Source organism: Trichosurus vulpecula, chromosome 3, assembly GCF_011100635.1.
Source record: "Trichosurus vulpecula isolate mTriVul1 chromosome 3, mTriVul1.pri, whole genome shotgun sequence".
NCBI lineage: Eukaryota > Metazoa > Chordata > Mammalia > Diprotodontia > Phalangeridae > Trichosurus > Trichosurus vulpecula.
In genome coordinates this window covers 244,913,811-244,935,894 of record NC_050575.1, presented here as the reverse complement: position 1 = coordinate 244,935,894, position 22,084 = coordinate 244,913,811, and the positions used below count along the sequence as shown (strand labels likewise).

At 35.5% G+C, this 22,084-nt stretch overlaps 1 protein-coding gene across 1 annotated transcript in view; it reads left to right on the top strand.

Moving 5' to 3' along the window:
* Nucleotides 1-22,084, top strand: part of SNTG2 (syntrophin gamma 2) — a 698,484-nt gene that overhangs the window by 286,197 nt on the left and 390,203 nt on the right. Inside the window, exons 3-4 of the mRNA XM_036750363.1 lie at nucleotides 2,009-2,065; nucleotides 2,169-2,226. Of these exons, the coding sequence (XP_036606258.1) occupies nucleotides 2,009-2,065; nucleotides 2,169-2,226 (115 nt within the window). The remainder of the gene's footprint in view (nucleotides 1-2,008; nucleotides 2,066-2,168; nucleotides 2,227-22,084) is intronic.

The window sequence follows — 22,084 nt, the reverse complement described above, 5'->3', positions numbered from 1 at the left end:
GGGAAAATACAACTTCCTATCAGTGCTGTCCCAAAGTGGAATAAGTTCATTTTGTTAGCTTTGTGTTTGGGATTTTCAAATCAATTCATCTCAGTGGAGCATTTATTAATCATCTACTGTATATAAGGCATTGATGATAGGGACAGAAAGGCAAAAATGAAATAATACCCTCAAGGAGCTGATTATATTATAATTTTTAACTTCATGTATGTGATTTTGATAAATGTTTTGTCTTGATTGTGGAGGGCAAAAGCACTTCTTAAGCTATTAAATAACATGTAAATATACACTATGCTACAAACTGTAAGGTTGTTCTTGGTCATTTAATGTCATCAGGACTACATAGGTGTTCTACAAATGCTTCCTGTAATTATCCACCCTGAAAATTTAATTACCAGCAGGTGACCACAGACTGAAGACATGTTTTTTCTTCAGTATGTGTAGTCACTTCCTCGTATTCATAGTATTATTTTTGTGAAGTTGATACTACTGTTTACTACTGATACTAGTTTAAAATTCAAAAGACAGCTTCACTTAGAGAATATCAATAATTTTCAGATTTAGTCAAAATATAGAACACCTCATCAATCTACAACTTCCTTAACTGACACTCTCACCTGTCAAGAACATGGAAGTAAAAGAGATTTGACTGAGCAAACAATTACAGCAAATAAACTGCTTGTACTTATCACATAGGAAAGGTCCTCATACTTTCACTAATACTGTGTTTCCTCACATTTTGCAAACATTTTAATGACTTTGTTTATTTCCTTTAAAAGCTGATAATAGGGAAGTAGAAATTTGTAAGTGAGTCCCTAAGGTAAGGACATCTTAGGGCAGACATTCTGTACTGAGTGAGCCTCATTACTGTGTTTGTTTGTTTGTTTTTTGGAGGGGAGAAAGGCAGGGCATTAGGAGTTAAGTGACTTGCCCAAAGTCACACAGCTAGTAATTTTGTCAAGTGTTTGAGGGTCACATTTGAACTCAGGCCCTCCTGACTCCAGGGCCAGTGCTGTACTCATTGCACCACCTAGCTGCCCCTTTTCTATTTTTTTTTTATCATTACTGTGATAGGGATAGAGGAGAAAGAAAAGGTATGAATAGTAACTATGAGAACTTTTTTTTAAAAAAAAATTATAATCGTGGTGTGTTATTTTAGAGTAGGCATTCTTAGTGCTATGAACTTGTATGTATGTGTACACACACACACACACACACACACACATATATATATATATATATATATATATATATATATATATATTTAAATATTTTGGTAAGCAATTGATTTCCTTTGTAATTTTATATCTTTTATTTTATGAATTTAAAACCATTTTGAGAGTGGGTACAAGAGTTTCACCAGATTCCCTAAGCATGTCCATGGTACAAAAGTGTTAGAAACTGCCTGTGTAGATGGAGAAGGAACTATGGCTAAAGACAGAATCTTTACATTATGGATTTTGGAAAGGAAGGAGAAGCTGACAAACAGAGAAGGAAAAGCTAGAAACATCAAAAAACTAAGAGAATTGTAGAGTCTGAGGTGGGAGAGAGTATTCATTAGAATGTAAGACCAACAGTCTCATAAGATACATAGATGCAAAAAAACAAAAATGAGGACTACAAAACTGTCTATTGTATTTGGCAATTAAATCATCAGTAACTTTCCAGAGAATAGTTTAACTAGAATTATAGTAAATGCAATCAGATTGTAAAGTTTGGAGGAGCAAGTAGATAGTTAGCAAGTGGACAAAGATAACTCTTTCAAAGTGTTTGGCAATATAGAGAAGAGAGATGACATGATAGGCTAAATGGTGAAAAAAGGTCAAAGAAAGTTGTTAGGATATTTTTTCTAGGTGGCACACTCCTAAATAGTTACATGTCACTATTTTAATTATCTTAAAATGTGTCTATACATATATAGTCATTATAAACTGCATATACATATTATGTACCCATATTCAAGTGTTGTATTTTAAACTAAATTTATTTTTTCTACAATTTTTTAAAGCACAGAAATGTTACACTTCGCAGACAACCTATCGGGGGCTTAGGCCTAAGTATTAAGGTATGTGTTTCTTTCTCCATTTGTCTTATTCCCTTCTTAAATTAAGCACATGAATGGCAAACAATGTGAGTTACTGTTTCATTTTGGTCAATGTGTTTTCCAGGGAGGTGCTGAACACAAGGTACCTGTCGTCATCTCAAAAATATTCAAAGATCAAGCAGGTAAAAGAACCCCTCCCTACAAAAAATTATGTTATACATTGTTATAGTATTTGAGGACCAAATGTAGGGTATGGTTGAAAGTATGCTGCAGTCAGAGGATCTGGGTCTGAACCTCAACTCTTTTGATTACTATTTGTGGTCATTTCGGCAAGCTTATATAACTCCTTTAGTTTCCAGTTTCATTGCATGTAAAATGGAGAAATTTGACTAAGTGAACTATAATGTCCTTTACTACTCATTTTAAATATATAATCTTTTAGAATTTGACATATTTGGCATATACTAGAACATTTAGTTGCACTATTTTGTTTTAAAATTTATTTTTTTTGTGCCATTTTCTTTATTTAAACTGATTCTCAAAGCCCTACACAATGATGCATAAAACATGTGCTGGTCCAGTTCTCCCAACATTTGTATTTCTTTTCTTTAGTTACAGTAATAAAAATTAGTAATGAACAAGCTATTGACAGTCATTGATATCTCAAAAGATAATTGTGTATGAATAAGAATAGACATGATAAAATTGCTTTATGCCATTGTATAAATTAATTTGCACAAACAAATCTTGAAATAGAGTTAATTCTATTAAACATCTCCCATCAAACAAAAAAGGAGTAAATATATAAGAGTTTCATATCCTCTCTGGGGTAGTATCCTCCCTGGGGAATGGAAAGTATGGAAGATTAAGTATATGTTTTTGCTCATATGGGGTATGGGTACCTTTAGTATGAGGAAATTCAATTTCCATAAGTATAAGGCTTGGCTAGAAATCAAAAGAAGAATGATTTTTGGTGGTCAAACTCTGTGTCATTATACTTTAAAAAGATATATCATTTTTTCTCTTTGGTCAGCCTTTTCAAACTTTTAGATAACTGCCATTGCATTCTATCCACTCTTTAGACACTTTTATTTTCTCTTATTCATTTGGGGACAGATCTCTGGTCTCTTTTGTAGATCTAATCTTATCTCCTAGTCATATCACCTGATACTCCAATGTAGTCTCCAATGTAGTAACCACCACATACACTCCTTTAAGCTGGGAGAGTATATATCAACACATTTTATTGACTGAAATTGCCAGGCAACACACTGAAAAATAGCATAATAACATTAAGAGAATTAAAAGAATATTTGACAGAAAGAAAGCAGTAAGATATGATAGTGAAAGAACCCTGATAGATGTAGTAGGTAATGCCAAAGGGTCCAATGACTAATTTACTGTCAAGCTCCTCTGAGGGCTCATCATTATATGGATAATCAATCTCACCCCAACAGTCATTATGCCACTGGACACCTATCTCACATATAATTTTGTTCCTCAATGTTCCTTTCGCATCTTCTGTCCCTGGCAGAAGCCCCTAGGGAAAGAGGCTGAATTTAGTTTTCTTTTATATAGCACCCTTTAACTACTCCTATTCGGATACACCTTAAGCAACTGGTCAATTTCCTCCTACAAAGTTCTTTTTCTTTCAAATGGCATTTAAGAATCCCATCCTCCCTAGAGAATTAACCTGTAGAATAATCTCAACCAGAAAGAGTAAATGCAATCTGCTATGGATTTACTAGATAAATAAGATAATTCCCATAACATCCATGATTGAGGAAGGGAAGGAGAGGATTATTTTAATACAGGTCATCGGTGATATTATAATCAGAGAGGTATCAAAGAAAGCCGATAATAGATTTTAGATTATTTTTAGAATAATTGCATGCATTTACCAGGAGAAAATGGTGGTCATGTATTTTTAGTTCATTTTATTTTCTATAAATCAGCGTGTGAATTATTTTCTTTGTGATTTTCATACATTCCTGGTGGGGAAAGTATCTAAATGTTTCATTACTGTTCTACAATATAGTCCTGCTTCAGTGTGGCTAAACTGAGGTGATATAACTAAAGCATTTTACAAATAATTAAATATGACATAAATGTTTACTGCTGTATTAATAATAAATAATAACAAAATTTACTACTACTACTACTACTACTACTACTACTACTACTACTACTACTACTGCTGCTGCTACTACTTCCAACCAAAGGTACATTTTGGGAATATCATTGTAGGTAGTACCTAAATAATATGCATGTTTCTTTGAGGAGGGGTTTAAAAAAAACAACTCAACCTCATTTAAACTTTAAACAGACAGGATTATATTTAATCATGGATCTAGAACTAATGAGGATATAAACACAGCTGTTATCTATACTCATGGGGGAAGGCAGTTCTCTTCTAGGCTATTTCATTCTGTTTTGTAGTTTCAGAAAACTAACATGAACTTGAGAATTTTTTAAATAATCTTATGATAATGGAAAAACGTGCATCTTGTGAATAGATAATTGAATTATCAATAATCAATTAAAGTCCTAAAAATTAGAAAATGCAGCATGGGCAGGAGGGCATAGAACTGGAAACTGAGGATACAAACAGGTTTCAATTTCCAGTGATCCAGAATAGCAGAAATATAGTACAAATGTTCAGGTAGAGTTGAAATAAGGTGCAAGGATATGTTGAGAATGGAACTCCATACAGGAAATAGAGGAGCAATTTCTCAGTATCCAATGAAAAGTTGGGAAGTTCATTTTAGAAAAAAAATTAATATCCCTTACAATCAGGCTTCTTGAACATTCACACATGCTTAATGTGATTAAATTTGTCCAAAGCATTTTATTGTATATTTCATGTGTTAATAAGTTTAAAATCAATAGGCTGTTCAGAAAGATAGCAAATGAGTAAAGTTTTCCAGGTTAATAGACTCGAAGTTCTACAGAAGAAAAGAAATCAATAGAGTTAGTTATACTTAATTATTTCAGTGCTACTGTAAACCATCTGCTTGACTGACTAATAGTTGAAAAAATAATTTTTCAAAGAATATTGTATTTCCTTAATATTTGAAACAAAGATTTTCAGTTCTTCATTTATATGAGGTGCTGAATTTCTGGATATGAATTGGGAAGTATAATAAAGGTACTGAATAGCAAGCTTTGGAGTCAGAAAGACATATCCTTGCCTCTGGCACAACCAAGCTGTGGGACCCTGGGCAAGTATTTAACCTTTTAGGATTTCAGACTATTCTCAAAGGCTTTGAAGTAGCAGTACAGTCACTGAACTTCATAGGTAGATGTAGATCCCTTAAAGGGAATTCCCTCCACCTAGTCAGGAAATTTCTTAAAATTATTTATCTATAAAGTAAGAAATTAGGATTAAGCCTTTTGAAATTCCTTCCATATCTAGTTATAGGAACTTACATGCTTCAATTTCATTATCTGTAAAATGGGGGAGTTCCTTTAACAGGAATTCCTTCTAGTAGCAGTTCTTAAAGTGTACTCCAGAGACCCTAAAGAGTCCCTGAGATTGTTTCGGGGCATTTGCAAGGTCAAAACTATTTTTGTAATACTGTCATTTTAGTTCCTTTTAAAATTTTAAATGTATTTACATATGCGTATTGTGCATGTATACGTGTACACACACACATGCACAGAGTTTGTTGTTGTGCTTTCATTCTCAAAGAGGACCAAAATGACATCACTATGCTAGAATCAAGTTACAGTGTGTCTGACTGTAGCTGATCATACCAATATGAGCTCAGAATGTTCTACCACAGGTGGGGCACAAATACTACATATGAACATTTGGGGTGGATTGTCTAAATTCGAACATCTCATGTTTCTATTGAGATAAATATATATTCTATATTTTATTTATAATGCATTTTACCATATGTGGATATAGTATTCTATCACCATCCCCAAATGAAATATGAATTCCTCAAAAGAAGGAACAATTTCTCCTTTTTTTTTGCTCCACCCTGTAGCAGAATGCTTGGCACAAAATAGGTGATTGTTAAATGCTTCAGGACTATGTTCAGAAAAATATGGTGAAGGACTTAGAGTCATATGAAGAGCACTTGAAAGAAAATTCCGGAAGAGAGAAGACTAGGGACTGAATGAATAAATATCGACTAAGCAAATATAATGATCAAACACTTTAATAAATTCTAGAGACACAAAATTTTAAAAATTGAGACTCACTACTCTCAAGAACATTACATTCTAATACAAGAAGATAATTCCGATATAGTATGGCATTTAAAAGCAAGACAGAATGTCCAAACGGTCCTTAAAGTTTTTCAACAAGACAAGATATTAAGGACCAGGGGACCATACAGTTCAACCAAGGGAAGGTGGCAAGGTTATGAGCACATCCCTTTGCCTACCAGGGAGTACTCTTTGATCAGCATCTCATTACTGAAGAGGAGGTTGAGCATTCCTTCATGAGGAGCTTCATCTCCTATGAGCCATAAATGGTCTGGCAGTATAAAATCAACCCTGACATTTGGACTTTAAAAACCTCCCAGACCTTCAGATAAATAAACAAACTATATTCCAACTGTAATTTATAGAGAAAAAATAATTTGTACCCGCTCAACAACATTTAAGCCCAGGCCTTTCACCTCTATCAGATTCTCCAAACCTAAGAGGACCTGTAAACTCATGCCTCATGGACATTTTAAGTATCTACTAGCAGTCAGTGTCTGAAAAGTATCTTCCCTGTTCAGGTAATGGAGACATTTGCCAATCTGGGCTCTCCTGTCCATAATTCTCACAATTTCCAATTGCCTTAGTATAGTACTGACTGCCTTGTGTGCCCCATAACAATGGCAATTTGAGGCATTTGATTTTTTAAAGCTTATGTCTTAACAGTGTCCCAAAGAACATTATGACTAGGCTAAATTGAGCCCCATGAATTGGAACAGCATTGAGTATCTGAAAGGAGGAAAATGGGTTAACTTGGAGGACCATATCACCTACAAAAGAGTATATTGGAAGAGGAAGGAAACCAGGAATGAAGTTCTGATTGATATGGCTAAACATAGCACAGGAGGAAACAGGGCATCCAGGAGAAGAAATAAAAGAAATGTAGAGAAGATACTCAAATGCAAAGTCTCAGCACACTTCTTACCAAAGTTCTATGAGATCCTCCTTATGGAGTCTTTAATACCAGCCTTCTCTACACCAGCCTAGAGTATAAAGAAAAGTCAGTTGCAAAGAGGAATGTGCAGTTTCCCTGCATCAATATTCTAAATCGTCATGCTCTACAATCATTGCCTCCACTTCCTCTCCTTTTACTCACTTCTCAAACCCATGAACTATGGTTAAAGACTTCATCGCTCAAATAAAATTATTTTGTCTGAAGTAATAGTGGTCTCTTAATTGCCAAGTAAAATGACCTTTTCTGAGTTCTCATTCTTCTTAACCTCTGCATCATTTTGGCACTCTTAATCATTCTCTTCCTTGTCGCTCTCTTCTAAGGGTTTTTATGACATTCTTATTTTTTTAATTCTCATCTTACCTGTCGATCTGATCCTTCTCAGTGTAAAATGTACTCTTCCTTTAAGATAAATGGAAGTAGTCAGGAAAGGTATGGAAAAAGTATTTTGTTTAATTGAAGTGATTTATATTGTCAAAAGATATGATATTGCCACTGTTTATACACGAAAATGTTGATAGCTTCCAGGAGCAGACTAAAAAAACTTTATTTCAATATAAATTACTCGTAAATACAGAAAAAATATAGCTTTCAGATGGAATTTATACAGTTTCAGAGATGAAATAACTATGATTTAAAATACAAAGATACAATTCTGTTTGTGAATCATATAGAATGATGCCTTGCTAATGGAGAAATAGTTCATAGTTATAAAGAAACCAAGTAAGATCTCTCATTTATTAAGTACACACACACACACACACACACACACACCAAAATAATGGATGACCATGTTGAAGATTTCAAAGCAACAAAGCATTCACATATGTCAGCTAAATCACATATGAATGTTAATAACCAAATAACACAACTTAAAATGGGAAATATAAGCATTTGCACATTGAGGTATGATTTATAGAGGATCATCATAGCCATTGATTTGAAAGGGAAAATTTGGGAATTTGTGGCTCAAAGTTAAAAGTGAATTCACGTAATTCAGAAAGCTCTAATTTAGCCTTTGAATGTTAAGGAATGCCAAAGCATCTGGGTATAGGAAACTGCTGAAGGCCCAGCAGAAAGGCAGAAAATATGATATGTAGAAACGATGGCAGTTTGTTTCCTTGTTAATGGAAAGGGAATTAACTTCATTAGACAAGAGTGAGGTCTATTACCATCCTGTTCCACCTAGAGCTGGAGAGAGACATAGGTTCTCCTAAGGTATTGCTCTTTGTTGCCACCTCTGGCTTGAAAAAGAAAAGCAAAGCGGATTTTGCAGTTGCTTGGGTATTCCTGTGAACTGGATGTGTTGACATGATCTTCTTTCTGATTTAACAACACCACATCTTAGTGACTGAATAATTGGCTACTCTTGTTTGTTACCTGAGAAAAAGTCAGTTTGAGATGTGCACTTCTCTTGCTTAAAGAAATCTACAATTCATGTTAAAAGCTAGCATTTTCAAAACATTCTTTCAATGGTGATGTTTAATTAAAAGAGCTTATAAATATTATGTTTAAGCAGAGAGGAGAAGAGTATTTTTCTAACTTAAGGAAAGGTGGTGAGGATCAACAGTCAAATAAGGAGCAGAGAAGCTGTTTCATGTGTTGTTGATTTCCCAGAAGAGACTGATAACATTGACACCTATAGAACAAAGCTTCTAACCCTAAGTAGGTGATTGTTTTTTCTCCAGAAACTGAATGAAATCTCAAAAGTTAAAGTGAAGTTGTAGGTGAAATGTATTTTCCCACAATAGAGTTGCTTCAATGACCATAAGAGAGTTCAAATATAATTGTGTTGGTGTTTTAGCTCGGCACTTAGACCAGTTGACATATTAGTGTGAGAACGTGTGTGTGCGCGTGCGCATACATTCCAACGTTTGGGGGATTTTTTTAGGCTCACGTTTGTCTTTAATGTCACCATAGCCCTCATTTCTTGTGTTGCATAATTATCCTTTGAAGGACTATCATCCATGTCCATTAATTGTAAGTAGACCCTAAGGCTCTGTCTGTCCTATGCTCTTTTCTCTCCACTTTCTTTTCATTGAAGACCTCATTTGAGCAGAAAGTTCACACAAGTTCAGTAATCTATATGTAGATCACTCTTGGTTCTAGTCTTTCTCTTTAGTTCCCATCTTGCATCAAAAAGTGTCTCTCCTAAACACTCCTAAAAAAAACCTCTCATCTGTATCTGAAATGAAGCATGACCAAAGCATTAATCATTTTCTTTCTTGGGGAACCCATCACTCTTCTGAACATTTTTTATTTCATTCAAAGTTATCAACATCCTTCCAGTAACCCATATCTGAACCTTCAGGGTCAATCTTGGCTCTTTGGTCATACATCTGTCCACATATTTAATCAATTACCAATTCTTGTCCATTTTCCTGCACATCTTGCTTATCTGTCTCATTATCACATGACCACCTAGGAAAGACTTACATCACTTTGTTTTTCCTCAATTTTCAGAGTAATCTCCTTGTTAATCTCCTTGCCTGCAGTTCCTCCTGCACACTACTGACAAAGGGGTGTTTCAAAAGAAAAATGTCACTATCCTTCTTAAGATGTTGTAATGGTTCTTCTAGAACAAAATACAAACATCTTTGTTTGACATTTGAAGTTTTCACTATCTGTTTCCAGATTATCATTGAAGAGTTGCTACACATTATTCCTTTTCACACACAATATTTAAATAACTAAAACTACAAACACTAATACAGAAGAAAGGTAGATAAATATTTTAAAAGATATGGTGGGGACCTACCAATATAATAAGAATGATGATATAGATTTTGTCCTATATGCATCAGATTACCAAGATGATCCTTCTTGAAGCTAGACAAAGTAATTTTTGAATGCACTTAAAGTTCAGTATTAAAAAGGAGGCATATTTCCTGTTCTCAAATTATGTTATAAAGCTGTAGTCATAAAAAAGTATTTGGTGCTAATTAAAGCTGAGAAAAGTAGATCACTACAACATATTATGATTTCAAGAAACAAAAAAAGTAAAAATAAATTGCTGAGAAATATATATGTATGTGTATTAGATATACATATTATACATATATATTTCTTTTTGAAAGGAACTGCTGAGAAAATCAGAAAGCAGTTTTGCAGAAATTAGATTTAGAGCAAATTTATTTTCATATAGCACAATAAATTTAAAATGATATGTTATCTGACTATAAAAGGTTATACCATTTAAAATGAGAAGAGAACAAGTTCAGTTACTTTTACAACAATGGATAATGGGAAAATACTTAAATAATGTGTAGAAGAGGTTAAAAATAATAAAATTATAATTCTGGTTTGCACAAAATTATTTAAAAGCTTTTTCATAATTTGAATCAATATAGATATAATTAGAACAAAAATCATACCACAAAAAATTTTTCATCAACTATCACCAGTAAAAATCTTATATCCTATACATATATCTATCTATCTATCTATCTATCTACATATATATATATATATATGTATATATATATATATATATATGCTGTTAGCAAGTCTATAACACTAAGAACTCTTCTCCAAAAGATGAATGGTCAAAAGATATGAACAATACTTTTTAAAAGAATTGCAAACTATAAATGGCTTGAAGAAAACATATGTCAAATCACCAAGAGAAAAGAAAATTAAAAGATTTTTGAGTTTTCATATCACATCATGCAAATTGGCAAAGATGGCAAAAATAGTGGCAGTCATTTTGGAAAGACTTGTGAGACAATAAGCACACTAACACACTTTTGACATCTGTGAAGTTTTTGCCATTGTGTATATCAATGTGCAACTATGCAGGAAAAGTTACTCTACTAGTTGTACCCCTTAACCAAGTAATCCAAGTGATTGCATTTAGTAATAGCAAAAGACAGAAACAATGGGAACACCAAAATATTGTGGAATGGCTGACAAAACCATGACATGAATATAATAAAATATTTAACATAATAAAATATAGATATAATCAAATGTTATTTTGCAGCAGTAAATGACAAATATGAAGAATTCAGAAAAATATCAAAAATTTTGTTTGGGATAATTTACTGCAAAATTTCCCAACTAAGAGACCTGACATAAAGACAAAAAGCATAGAAAAAGCCTATTGTAAAGTTGGTTATGACAGAGTATCACATTGCTTTGATGAATGTTTTACTGTCTATAATTTTGCAGTGTTTTGCAAAAGTACCATATTATCTGCTAAATCTGAATAAAAGTGAAATTAGGAGAACTGGGGCATTACTTTTTTTTTTCTTTTCTACTGAGCTCTACCACTTTAATGACTGCTGGAAAATGTTTCAATACTCCAATTATATAGGCTTGGTTGCTATCATATTTCCATTATGTCTTAAAGATGTTGATAGATTCTCAGAACTGGAAGGAATGTCAGAGAGGAACTAATCCAAACTGTACCTGGCCAAAAATGTCCTTTAAAACACCTCTGACAGGTTGTCATTCATAAATTAATTCTAGGGATGCAGAATCTGCTACCTATCTCTGGAAGCAAACCATTCCATTTATGGACACCTCTAATTTTTAGGAAATTTTCCTTATGTAAAATTCCTTCTTTGCAAATTCCTCCCAGTCTTGTTAGTTTTTTTTTTTTTTTTTGGAGGGGGGAAGGCAGGGCATTTGGGGTTAAGTGACTTGCCCAAGAATACATAGCTAGTAAGTGTGTCAAGTGTCTGAGGCCAGATTTAAATTCAGGTCCTCCTGACTCCAGGGCTGGTTACTCTACTCACTGTGCCACCTAGCTGCCCTCAGTCTTGTTAGTTCTACTCTCTGGAGACAACCAGGACAAGATTAATCCTCCTCTACCCTTTAATTTACTTGAAAGTTATCATGTCTGCTGATATGCTATGGTTAATTTCTACCTATAAAACATTGTTATGTCTTACCCCTTTCTCTCCACTCACATAGCCACAATCCTAGTTCAGGTCCTTACCATCTCTTGCCTAGTGTATGATAGCAGCCTCTTTTTGGGTATCCATACTCATAATTTTTCCCCTCACCATCTTACCTCACCAGAGCTACCAGAATAATCTCCTAAAGGTACAAGTCTGTCTGTCACTCCCTCACTCCTTAACTTTTAGTGACTCTGTATTTTCTCTGGGATAAAGTACAAACTCCTCAACTTCATTTCCAGTCCTTTATGGTCTTGTTCTTGTTTACTTGTCCAGGATTATTTTTCATCATCCTCTCCATGTACTTTACATTCTAGGTAAACCCCCCAAACCTGAGTATTCCATTTCCACATCTGTGCCTTTACAAAGGCCGTCCATGATATCTGAAATGTACTCTTTCCTCACTTATGCCTATTGAAACCCTTCCTGTTACATTCCATCTCTTGTGCAGAGCCTCTTTTGCTCCACCTACTTGTTAGTGGTTTCTCTTTCCTCCTCACATTAACATGTCTTACTGTTCTGACATCATATTAGCCCCTGGAGCAGAGGAAAAGTTTGCATTTTGCCTTTGTATCCCCAATGACTAATATAGCACCTTTCATACAGCGAGCACTTAGTAAATGCAGGTTGGATTGAATTGGATTGGTTTGGATGACCTCTCCCTACTCTCTCTCCTCTGAATTTGCATCATTATTAAAAATATCCTGTTTCGAAGATGGCGGCTAGTAAGCAGGGAATAATGTGAGCTCCGTACGGAGACCCTCCAAAAACTTATAAAAAATGGCTCTAAACCAATTATAGAATGGCTGAACCCACAAAACAGCAGAGGGAAGTAGAGCTCCAGCCCAGGACAGCCTGGATGGTCTCTGGGTGAGGTCTATCCCACACGGAGCTGGGAGCTGGGAGCTGGGAACGGAGTGGAGCAGAGCCCAGCCTGAGCGGCGTGGACCATCCAGACCAGAAGCCGGGCGGAGGGGGCCCTAGCACCCTGATTCAGTGAGCTGCGGCAGTTACGAGACTTCTCAACCCACAAACACCAAAGAGTGCTGAGAAGGTTAGTGGGAAAAGCTGCGGGAGTGGAAGGAGTTCATGGTTCGGCTTCCAGCCCCGGGGGCAGCGGAGGTGGGGCAGCTACAGCTGTTGTTACTTCCGGCTCCAGGCCCACCTGGTGGGAGGAATTAAGTGGCGGATCCGAGCAGGGGTGCACAGCCTGCCGAAGATCTAAGCCCAGTTCGGGTTGGGAGTTGGGGAAGGAGCGGTGCTGGTGTGGCAGAGCTGGCACCTCCCCCCCAAACGTGGAACATAGAACTCTGTAATCTACAAGCAGTCGTACCCCACTGAAAAACTCAAGGGTCAAGTTAGTTGGCTGGGAGTATGGCCAGGCAGCGAAAATGCACCGAGATTCAGTCTCAGACTTTGCATTCTTTCTTTGCTGACAAAGAAGACCAAAACATACAGACAGAAGAAATTAATAAAGTCAAAGAGCCTGCAACAGAAACCTCCAAGAAAAACAGGAACTGGTCGCAGGCCATGGAAGAGCTCAAAAAGGAGTTGGAAAAGCAAGTTAGAGAAGTAGAGGAAAAATTGGGAAGAGAAATGAGAAGGATGCGAGAAAACCATGAAAAACAAGTCAATGACTTGCTAAAGGAGACCCAAAAAAATACTGAAAAATACACTGAAGAAAACAACACCTCAAAAAACAGACTAACTCAAATGGCAAAAGAGCTCCAAAAAGCCAATGAGGAGAAGAATGCCTTGAAAGGCAGAATTAGCCAAATGGAAAAGGAGGTCCAAAAGACCACTGAAGAAAATACTACTTTAAAAATTAGATTGGAGCAAGTGGAAGCTAGTGACTTTATGAGAAATCAGGATATTATAAAACAGAACCAAAGGAATGAAAAAATGGAAGACAATGTGAAATATCTCCTTGGAAAAACCACTGACCTGGAAATAGATCCAGGAGAGATAATTTAAAAATTATTGGATTACCTGAAAGCCATGATCAAAAAAAGAGCCTAGATACCATCTTTCAAGAAATTTTCAAGGAGAACTGCCCTGATATTCTAGAGCCACAGGGCAAAATAGAAATTGAAAGAATCCATCGATCACCTGCTCAAATAGATCCCAAAAAGAAATCTCCTAGGAATATTGTCGCCAAATTCCAGAGCTCCCAGATCAAGGAGAAAATACTGCAAGCAGCCAGAAAGAAACAATTTGAGTATTGTGGAAACCCAATCAGAATAACCCAAGATCTGGCAGCTTCTACATTAAGAGATCGAAGGGCTTGGAATGCGATATTCCGGAGGTCAATGGAGCTAGGATTAAAACCTAGAATCACCTACCCAGCAAAACTGAGTATCATGTTCCAAGGCAAAATATGGATTTTCAATAAAATAGAGGACTTTCAAGCTTTCTCAGTGAAAAGACCAGAACTGAATAGAAAATTTGACTTTCAAACACAAGAATCAAGAGAAGCATGAAAAGGTAATCAAGAAACGGAAATTGCAAGGGACTTACTAAAGTTGAACTGTTTTGTTTACATTCCTACATGGAAAGATGATGTGTATGATTCATGAAACCTCAGTATTAGGGTAGTTGAAGGGAATATGCATATATGTATGTTTATGTATATATATATATAAGTGAATGTGTATGTATGTATGTATCTATGTGTATATGTATGCATGTGTATGTAGGTATATATATATGTGTACTTTTATATATGTATATACATATATATATATATATATATGTGTACTTTTATATATGTATATACATATATATATATATATATATATGTAAAACAGAGAGAACAGACACAGGGTGAGTTGAAGATGAAGGGAAGATATGTAAAAGAAATAAAATGAAATTAAGGGATGAGAGAGCAACATACTGAGAGAGGGAGATAGGGAGAGATAGAATGGGGTGGTTTATCTTACCTAAAGGTGGCAAGAGGAAGCAGTTCTGTGGGAGGAGGGGAGAGGGCAGGTGAGGGGGGAATGAGTGAACCTTGCTCTCATCAGATTCGGCCTGAGGAGGGAATACCATACATACTCAGTTGGGTATCTTACCCCACAGGAAAGAAGAGGGAGGAAGATAAAAAAAAATAAAAGGGGGGGGATGATGGAGAGGAGGGCAGATGGGGGTGGAGGTAATCAAAACAAACACTTTGCAAAGGGGACAGGGTCAAGGGAGAAAATTCAATAAAGCGGGATGGGTTGAGAAGGAGCAAAATGTAGTTAGCCTTTCACAACATGAGTATTGTGGAAGGGTTATACATAATGATACATGCGTGGCCTAGGTTGAAGTGCTCGACTTCTTAGGGAGGGTGGGTGGGAAGGGAAGAGGGGAGAGAATTTGAAACTCAAAGTTTTAAAAACAGATGTTCAAAAACAAAAAAAAAAGTGTTTGCATGCAACTAGAAAATAAGATACACAGGCAATGGGGCGTAGAAATTTATCTTGCCCTACAAGAAAGGAAGGGAAAAGGGGATGAGGGGGGAGGGGGGTCATAGAGGGGAGGGCTGACTGGGAACAGGGCAACCAGAATATATGCCATCTTGGAGTGGGGGGGAGGGTAGAAATGGGGAGAAAATTTGTAATTCAAACTGTTGTGAAAATCAATGCTGAAAACCAAATGTGTTAAATAAATAAATTTAAAATAAAAAAATATCCTGTTTCAACAAGTCCATGTGTACGATGCATTCTGTTTCCCTTATCATTGCAGTCACACTCTTCTGTTCATACCCTCGCTTTTCAAGATGCTACTAAAAGTATAGCAAATTCATGCAATAGTTAAGATTTAATCTGAATAGACTACACGGCAGTTCAACCATTATATACTTTATTCTGCGCACAAGGCAACATTAACCAAGCAAAAAAGAGGAATCAGTCAGTCTCCCCAAAATGTGTATATATATATACATATATGTGTGTGTATCATGGGAGAAAGCAAATTTAGCCAAGTGAGGAAAACCCTGCCCTTCATTCCTGTAATTTACAGAATTAAGGTGAGGTATTTTCATCCTTTTTCCAAAATGATCTACCTTGGATTTGAAAGAAGACAGATGTTTTTTAATTTCTTTCTCTTAAGGAACATTAAAATTAAGGTACTTTCCCATTAAAGGATCATGGATGTATACTTTTCATTTTGAAGCCAATGCAGCTTTGAGCTACATTGCTAAAGTTTATGTAAGGTTTCATATATGAGGCCAGCCTTTTGAATGTTCTTGTCTTGGGAGTTTTGTCATTGACAAAACACATTTAATGCTTGATGTAAGGCATTTCAACTGTACTCACTAAGTCCCATCTTTTCAGAAGAGAAGTATTCATGTTGATCAAGGCATCATACAAGCTTAATTTCAGAAATGGTAGGACATTATACAAACACATATACATGCACACACATATACACAAAAGCATATGTACTTATTGCATATTTACACACATACATGCACAGGTATTTATGTACATTATATATATATGTGTGTGTGTGTGTGTGTGTGTGTGTGTGTGTATACACACACATGCACAAAGCCTCCATTGTTAAAATCTTCATTATCTACTATTAGCCAATAATAGTGGATTAATTATATATCCTGATTAACTTCAGTTACTATGTTTATTTGGAAGGCATTGTGAATAGAGTGCTGGTCTTGTAGTCACAGATCTGATAATAACTCTTTAACTTTTTGAGCCTCAGGTCAGTCTTTAAATTATAGATATCCTATAACATACACAAGGAAAGGGAGATCCCACACAAGAAGTTCCCTCAACAATAAAATTACAGATCTTTAACATTGATATTTTATTACTATTATCTCAAATGGAAAATTAAGTAGATGAATAAACAAGTTTTATATTTTGAGAGCTCTACTATTATGGTAATATTTTGCAAAACTTTATGGCATGAATATAACCTCAGTATGGTTTAATAATCTCCCCCAAAATTTAATGTTTGAAGTCTCAAATAAATAACCACCTTTGGTAATTAAAACAACTTGCCTAGGTTCTTTGAAAGGCCATTCCTCACATTGGTCAACAAAAATTCTTCTGCTTATTACTTTAAAGCTAGTCTGTTACAGTAGCTTTCCTACCCATAGTATCCCTACTACCATTCCTGCCTTCATTGTTTTCCAATTCTCCATGCATTAAATACTAATCATTTAAAATATTTCTATTACTTTTTATTTAACTGACATAAATAACTTTTTATATAACTGACACCAAACCCTTCATAACCTTGGCATACTCCCCCCATAACAATTAATTATAGCCGAGTAAAACAAATCAATACATGGACTATGTTTGAAAAGTTATAACTCAATGCTCACCTCTATCTCACCACCTTTTGTACTGAGAAGTGGGAAATATGCTTCACCTTCAGTCTTCTGAAAGCATGATTTGTCGCTTTATTGATTAGATCTCTGAAGTCTTTCATTATTTTCCTTTTTTGTTATTGTTGTCATCATTTTTTTTTACTGTTCCTACATATTTCGCTCTTTCCCATTTCAGCAAAGTCTACTCAAATTTCTCTGAATCCAAAATGTTCCTCATTTTTTATACCATAATAATCAAGTGTTTTTAATTTGGGATCAATAGACTTCCACTATGCCTGTGTATAGATTTCAAGAGACCAATGAACATGTGTATACGTGTGTGTGTATTCCCAAATATTCCCTAAATATGGGGAAAGGGGAACTTTCCCTCTGTCTTTGACTTCCTTAGGGTTAGTGGTGCTATAAATGGTTCAAAGGGTGTATTTAATTCCTAGTTGTTTTCCAGAATGGTGGGACAAGTTTACAGCTCCAGGAATAATGCATTCATGCTACACTAATCTGCACAAAGCAAAATTTCCTCCTCTTAAATCTTCAGTATTTCCCTACCTTCTATCTACCAAAAAAATCATCCAAACTGTATAATCATGGGGAAAGTCACATGTCCTCAACATTGTTTTTCACCCTTAACATTCAGTAAAAGGACATGATTAACTGAAAGCAAAGGCAGGTGTTTACGTGTATTAGCAAAAGCAAAAAGTAACAAAATGCATTTCAAAGAGAGACAACTCAAACCTCTGACATTGCAGCAATGCTAATTTATTTTCCCAGCTCCAATTGACCTTGACTTCTAGTCTTTGCTAGTTGTTGCCCCACTGGAAACTACCAGATGTTGATTCTCTGGCTCCTGCTGCATGTAAATTTTAATTGCCTCCAGCTTCTGATTCAAGTGAAATTCTCAGTGAGGGTGTCACTAAGCTTTTTTAGATTAAGAAAGGGACCCATAGGGTTTTGCATTTGAAGTAGGATACTGCAGAGGAATCCTATGGACTTTCTTCTTTCTTCTCTAGGGGGAGGGTTGCACCAGGAAGTCTCCCTCCAGAAGCCCCAGGGCTTAGAACTCTTGATCTCAGGAACTGTTGAAATTGACGTTACCCACTAGGCAATTCTCAAACTTTGCCCAGAAATTTCCTTTCTCAGTTAGAATGCTAGATATTTTGGCTCTAGGGAATTCATAATTTCCCTCCTGTACAGAAGGTTAGGGTTCAGGAAGTAATGCTTTTGAATCCTTCTGTTAGACTTTATGCAAGCAAATGGCTCCTATATTCACAAGCTTCTACTAGAAGTCACCATTATTAGTCCTAATGGGGTATTAGGATAGGAAGAAATCACACCCCCAACCACGTTCACTATATTCTAGAAAAAGTACAAGGAAATAAAGGTAAAAAATGAATCTTCAAGAGTTAACTTACCTAATAGAGTGGAACAAGCTTGATTTTTGTAAGCCATTAGAGAAATTAACTGATGCTCAGTTAGCCATTTATTAAGAATGCCCTTTATCATATCAGTTGATTTCTTCTAATAGCAAATGTCACATGATCTCTTCAATTTAAGAAAGAATTTCCTCATTTTGATCATTAACTGGCAGTGGAATCCACCTTCTTTACAAATATCATCTTACAGTTTTACCCAGATTCGAAGTGAAGATCATGGCCAACTTTATTCTATTTCCCTATTTGGAATCAAGACATTTGTACATATAAGTTGTTTTCCTTTTGTAAAAAAAAATCTCTTTGTGATACAGACCTAGTAGTTGTATTGCAGGGTTAAAGGGTATACATGTTTTTATAGCCCTTTGGGTATAGTTCCAAATTGATCTATGAACAGTTGAATCAGTTCACAATTTCACCAACAGTGCTTTAATGCCTGCATTTCCTCACATCCCCTCCCACATTTGTCATTTTCCTTTTCTGTCATATTAACCAATCTAATAGGTGTGGGGTGGTACCTCAGAGTTGTTGTAATTTGTATTTCTCTAGTCAAGTTATTTAGAACATTTTGTCATAGGACCATAAATGGTTTTGCTTACTTGGGCTGAAAACTGCCTGTTTATATCTTTTGAACATTTATCAATTGGGGAATGGCTCTTATTTTTTTCTATATGGCTGAATTTTCTATATATTTGAGAGATGAGGTCTTTATTAGAGAAACTTGCTGTAAATTTTTTTCACAGTTATGATTTCTAAGTGTATTTTCCTCTATCCTATTTTGCCTCACTCTCTCTCTCTCTCTCTTTCTCTCTCTCTCTCCCCTTTCTAAGGAATTCTTTTCTTCAGTGAATTTTTGTATGTGTTTTTCCATTTGAACAATTCTATTTTTTAAAGTTTTATTTTCTTTAGTATTACTTTCTACCTCCTTTACCCAAACTGTTGACTCTTTTTTTCATGATTTTTTTCATCACTGTCATTTCTTTTCTCATTTTCCTTTTCCTCTTTTATTTGATTTTGAAAATCCTTTTTTTTAAAAATTCTTCCAGTAATTCTTTTTTTTTAAATTGAGGCCAATTCACATTTTCTTGAGATTTTGGATGTAGCTGTTTTGGCTTTGTTAACTTATTATGAGGTTGTAATTTGATCTTCCCTTTAACCATGATAACTTTATATGATCAGTATTTTTTTGTTGTTTGCTCATTTTTTTCCAGTCTATGTCTTGATTTTTAACTTTATATTAAAGTTGGGATCAGCTCTGAGGATGGAGGGGGTACTATGCCAACCTTCAAGATTATTGTTCAACTGTTTTCAAAGCTTTTTCTGTGGGTCTGTAAATTTTTAGTTCTTTCAACGTGGTATGATCTGAAGACAAATATTTACTCCTCTTCTGGCCTATGCTCTGGACTGGGAGCAATTATAAGCACTCTTTTCCACCTTGGAACTGTGACCAGGCTCCCTACTCACCCAAAGTTCAAGCTCTGGTGTGGTACTACTCCTCACCCTAGGACTGCAACTCAGAACTATGCCCTAGACTTGGTTATGGACAATGCAACAGAGTTCTGCACCTAGCACCAGCAAAGGGACCCCTTTAATCTCTTTCTCACCAGTTTCCCAACCCCCTTACTAATTGTGAGCTGAGAGTTCCCAGAAACTGCTCCTGCCATTGCTGATTCCGTTATCCCCAAGTTCTGCTACTGACTTGCTCTATTGTGCTCTACTCGTACCCTCTGAAACAGACCTTTCCTGCCAACTTTCTAAGTTGTCTTGGGTTGGTTACCTTATCCTTTTATGGGTTCTTCCACTCAATAATTTGTTTTCAGGCATTATCTGAAGTTGTTTAGAGGGGAATCGGGGAGAGCTCAGAAGATTCCCTACATTTTTCCACCACCTTGCTTCTGCCTCCTCCCAATATATTCTGTATATTTACATATTTTAGTTTCAGTTGAGCAGCACACTTATTGTCCTCAACTTCATTCAAATTTGATGAAGCTCCAAGAAATCCCTTGGCTCCTAAGGAGACTATATGGGAGACAAAGACCAAAGTATGATCGTTTTAAAGGATCATAGTATTATAAGTTTAGAATTGCAGATGATTTTAGGGATTATTTGGTTCAGCCTTCTAACTTTACAAGTGAGGTCACTGAGGCCCACAAAAGGCCAGTGATTTGCCTAAATTGTAGGTAGCAAGACAGAGGGAGAGGGAGAGAGAGAGAGAGAGAGAGAGAGAGAGAGAGAGAGAGAGAGAGAGAGAGAGAGAGAGAAGAGGGAGGAAGGAGCACAACAACAAAAATGAAGAAGAAAAAGAAGAAGAAGAAGAGGAAGAAGAAGAAGAAGACTTTAGAAAGCTGCTTATGGTGCTTAATGTCCAAATTTGTTTTGTTGTACTATAAATGTTGATTATAAGAGTTTTCTCTTTTTTTTTAAATTTCAGTGCAGGATGATGGTAGTAGGACATGCTTAATATGAAGAAGACATGTTGACCTTTTTGTCTTCAGTAGTTCCAGTCCTTTCCTTCTCATTCATTTGTCCTTTACATGATCCTCTGTGTGTGTATGTGTGTGCATGCATGATAATGAAAAGAGGATTGAATTTGAAATAAGAAAACAGTGTTCAAATCCTGGTTCTTTTACTTCCTGGATGATCTCAGATAAATCACTGCATCTCTCTATATTTCATTGTCCTTGTCCATAAAATGTAGAGGTTGAACTAGATTTTCACTAAATGATCTATTTCTAAATATGTGATCCCACAAACTTACAGTTCTCATTTCTAGTATTTTTAACCTACAATTATTAACAACTATTCTCATCAAAAATTAATGTTTTTTTTAGTTGCCTTAATATATGGGCTTCTGGGTACATGATCCACATAGACCAGTATCTAACACATTCAGTGTTATTAGATTATTCCCTATTCTGTTAATCTTCCTCAATATTCATTGCATTCACAATTTTTGTCTCTCTTTTAGACTGTCACATGGTAAATAACACTTGAGCCAAGATTTCCTACATAAAATACATCCAAAGGCTTTTCTACAGGACAAGTTTATAGATAAAAAGCTATCCTTCTTAATGATATCCCTCAAATTATGCTCCTAACTATGATTTCCTATATGAATTCTCTGATGCTTAGTAAGTTCTGAGATTCCAAGAGAAGGCTCCCTTACATTTATTTCACTTATAAAGTTTCCTGGCAATGTTTAGT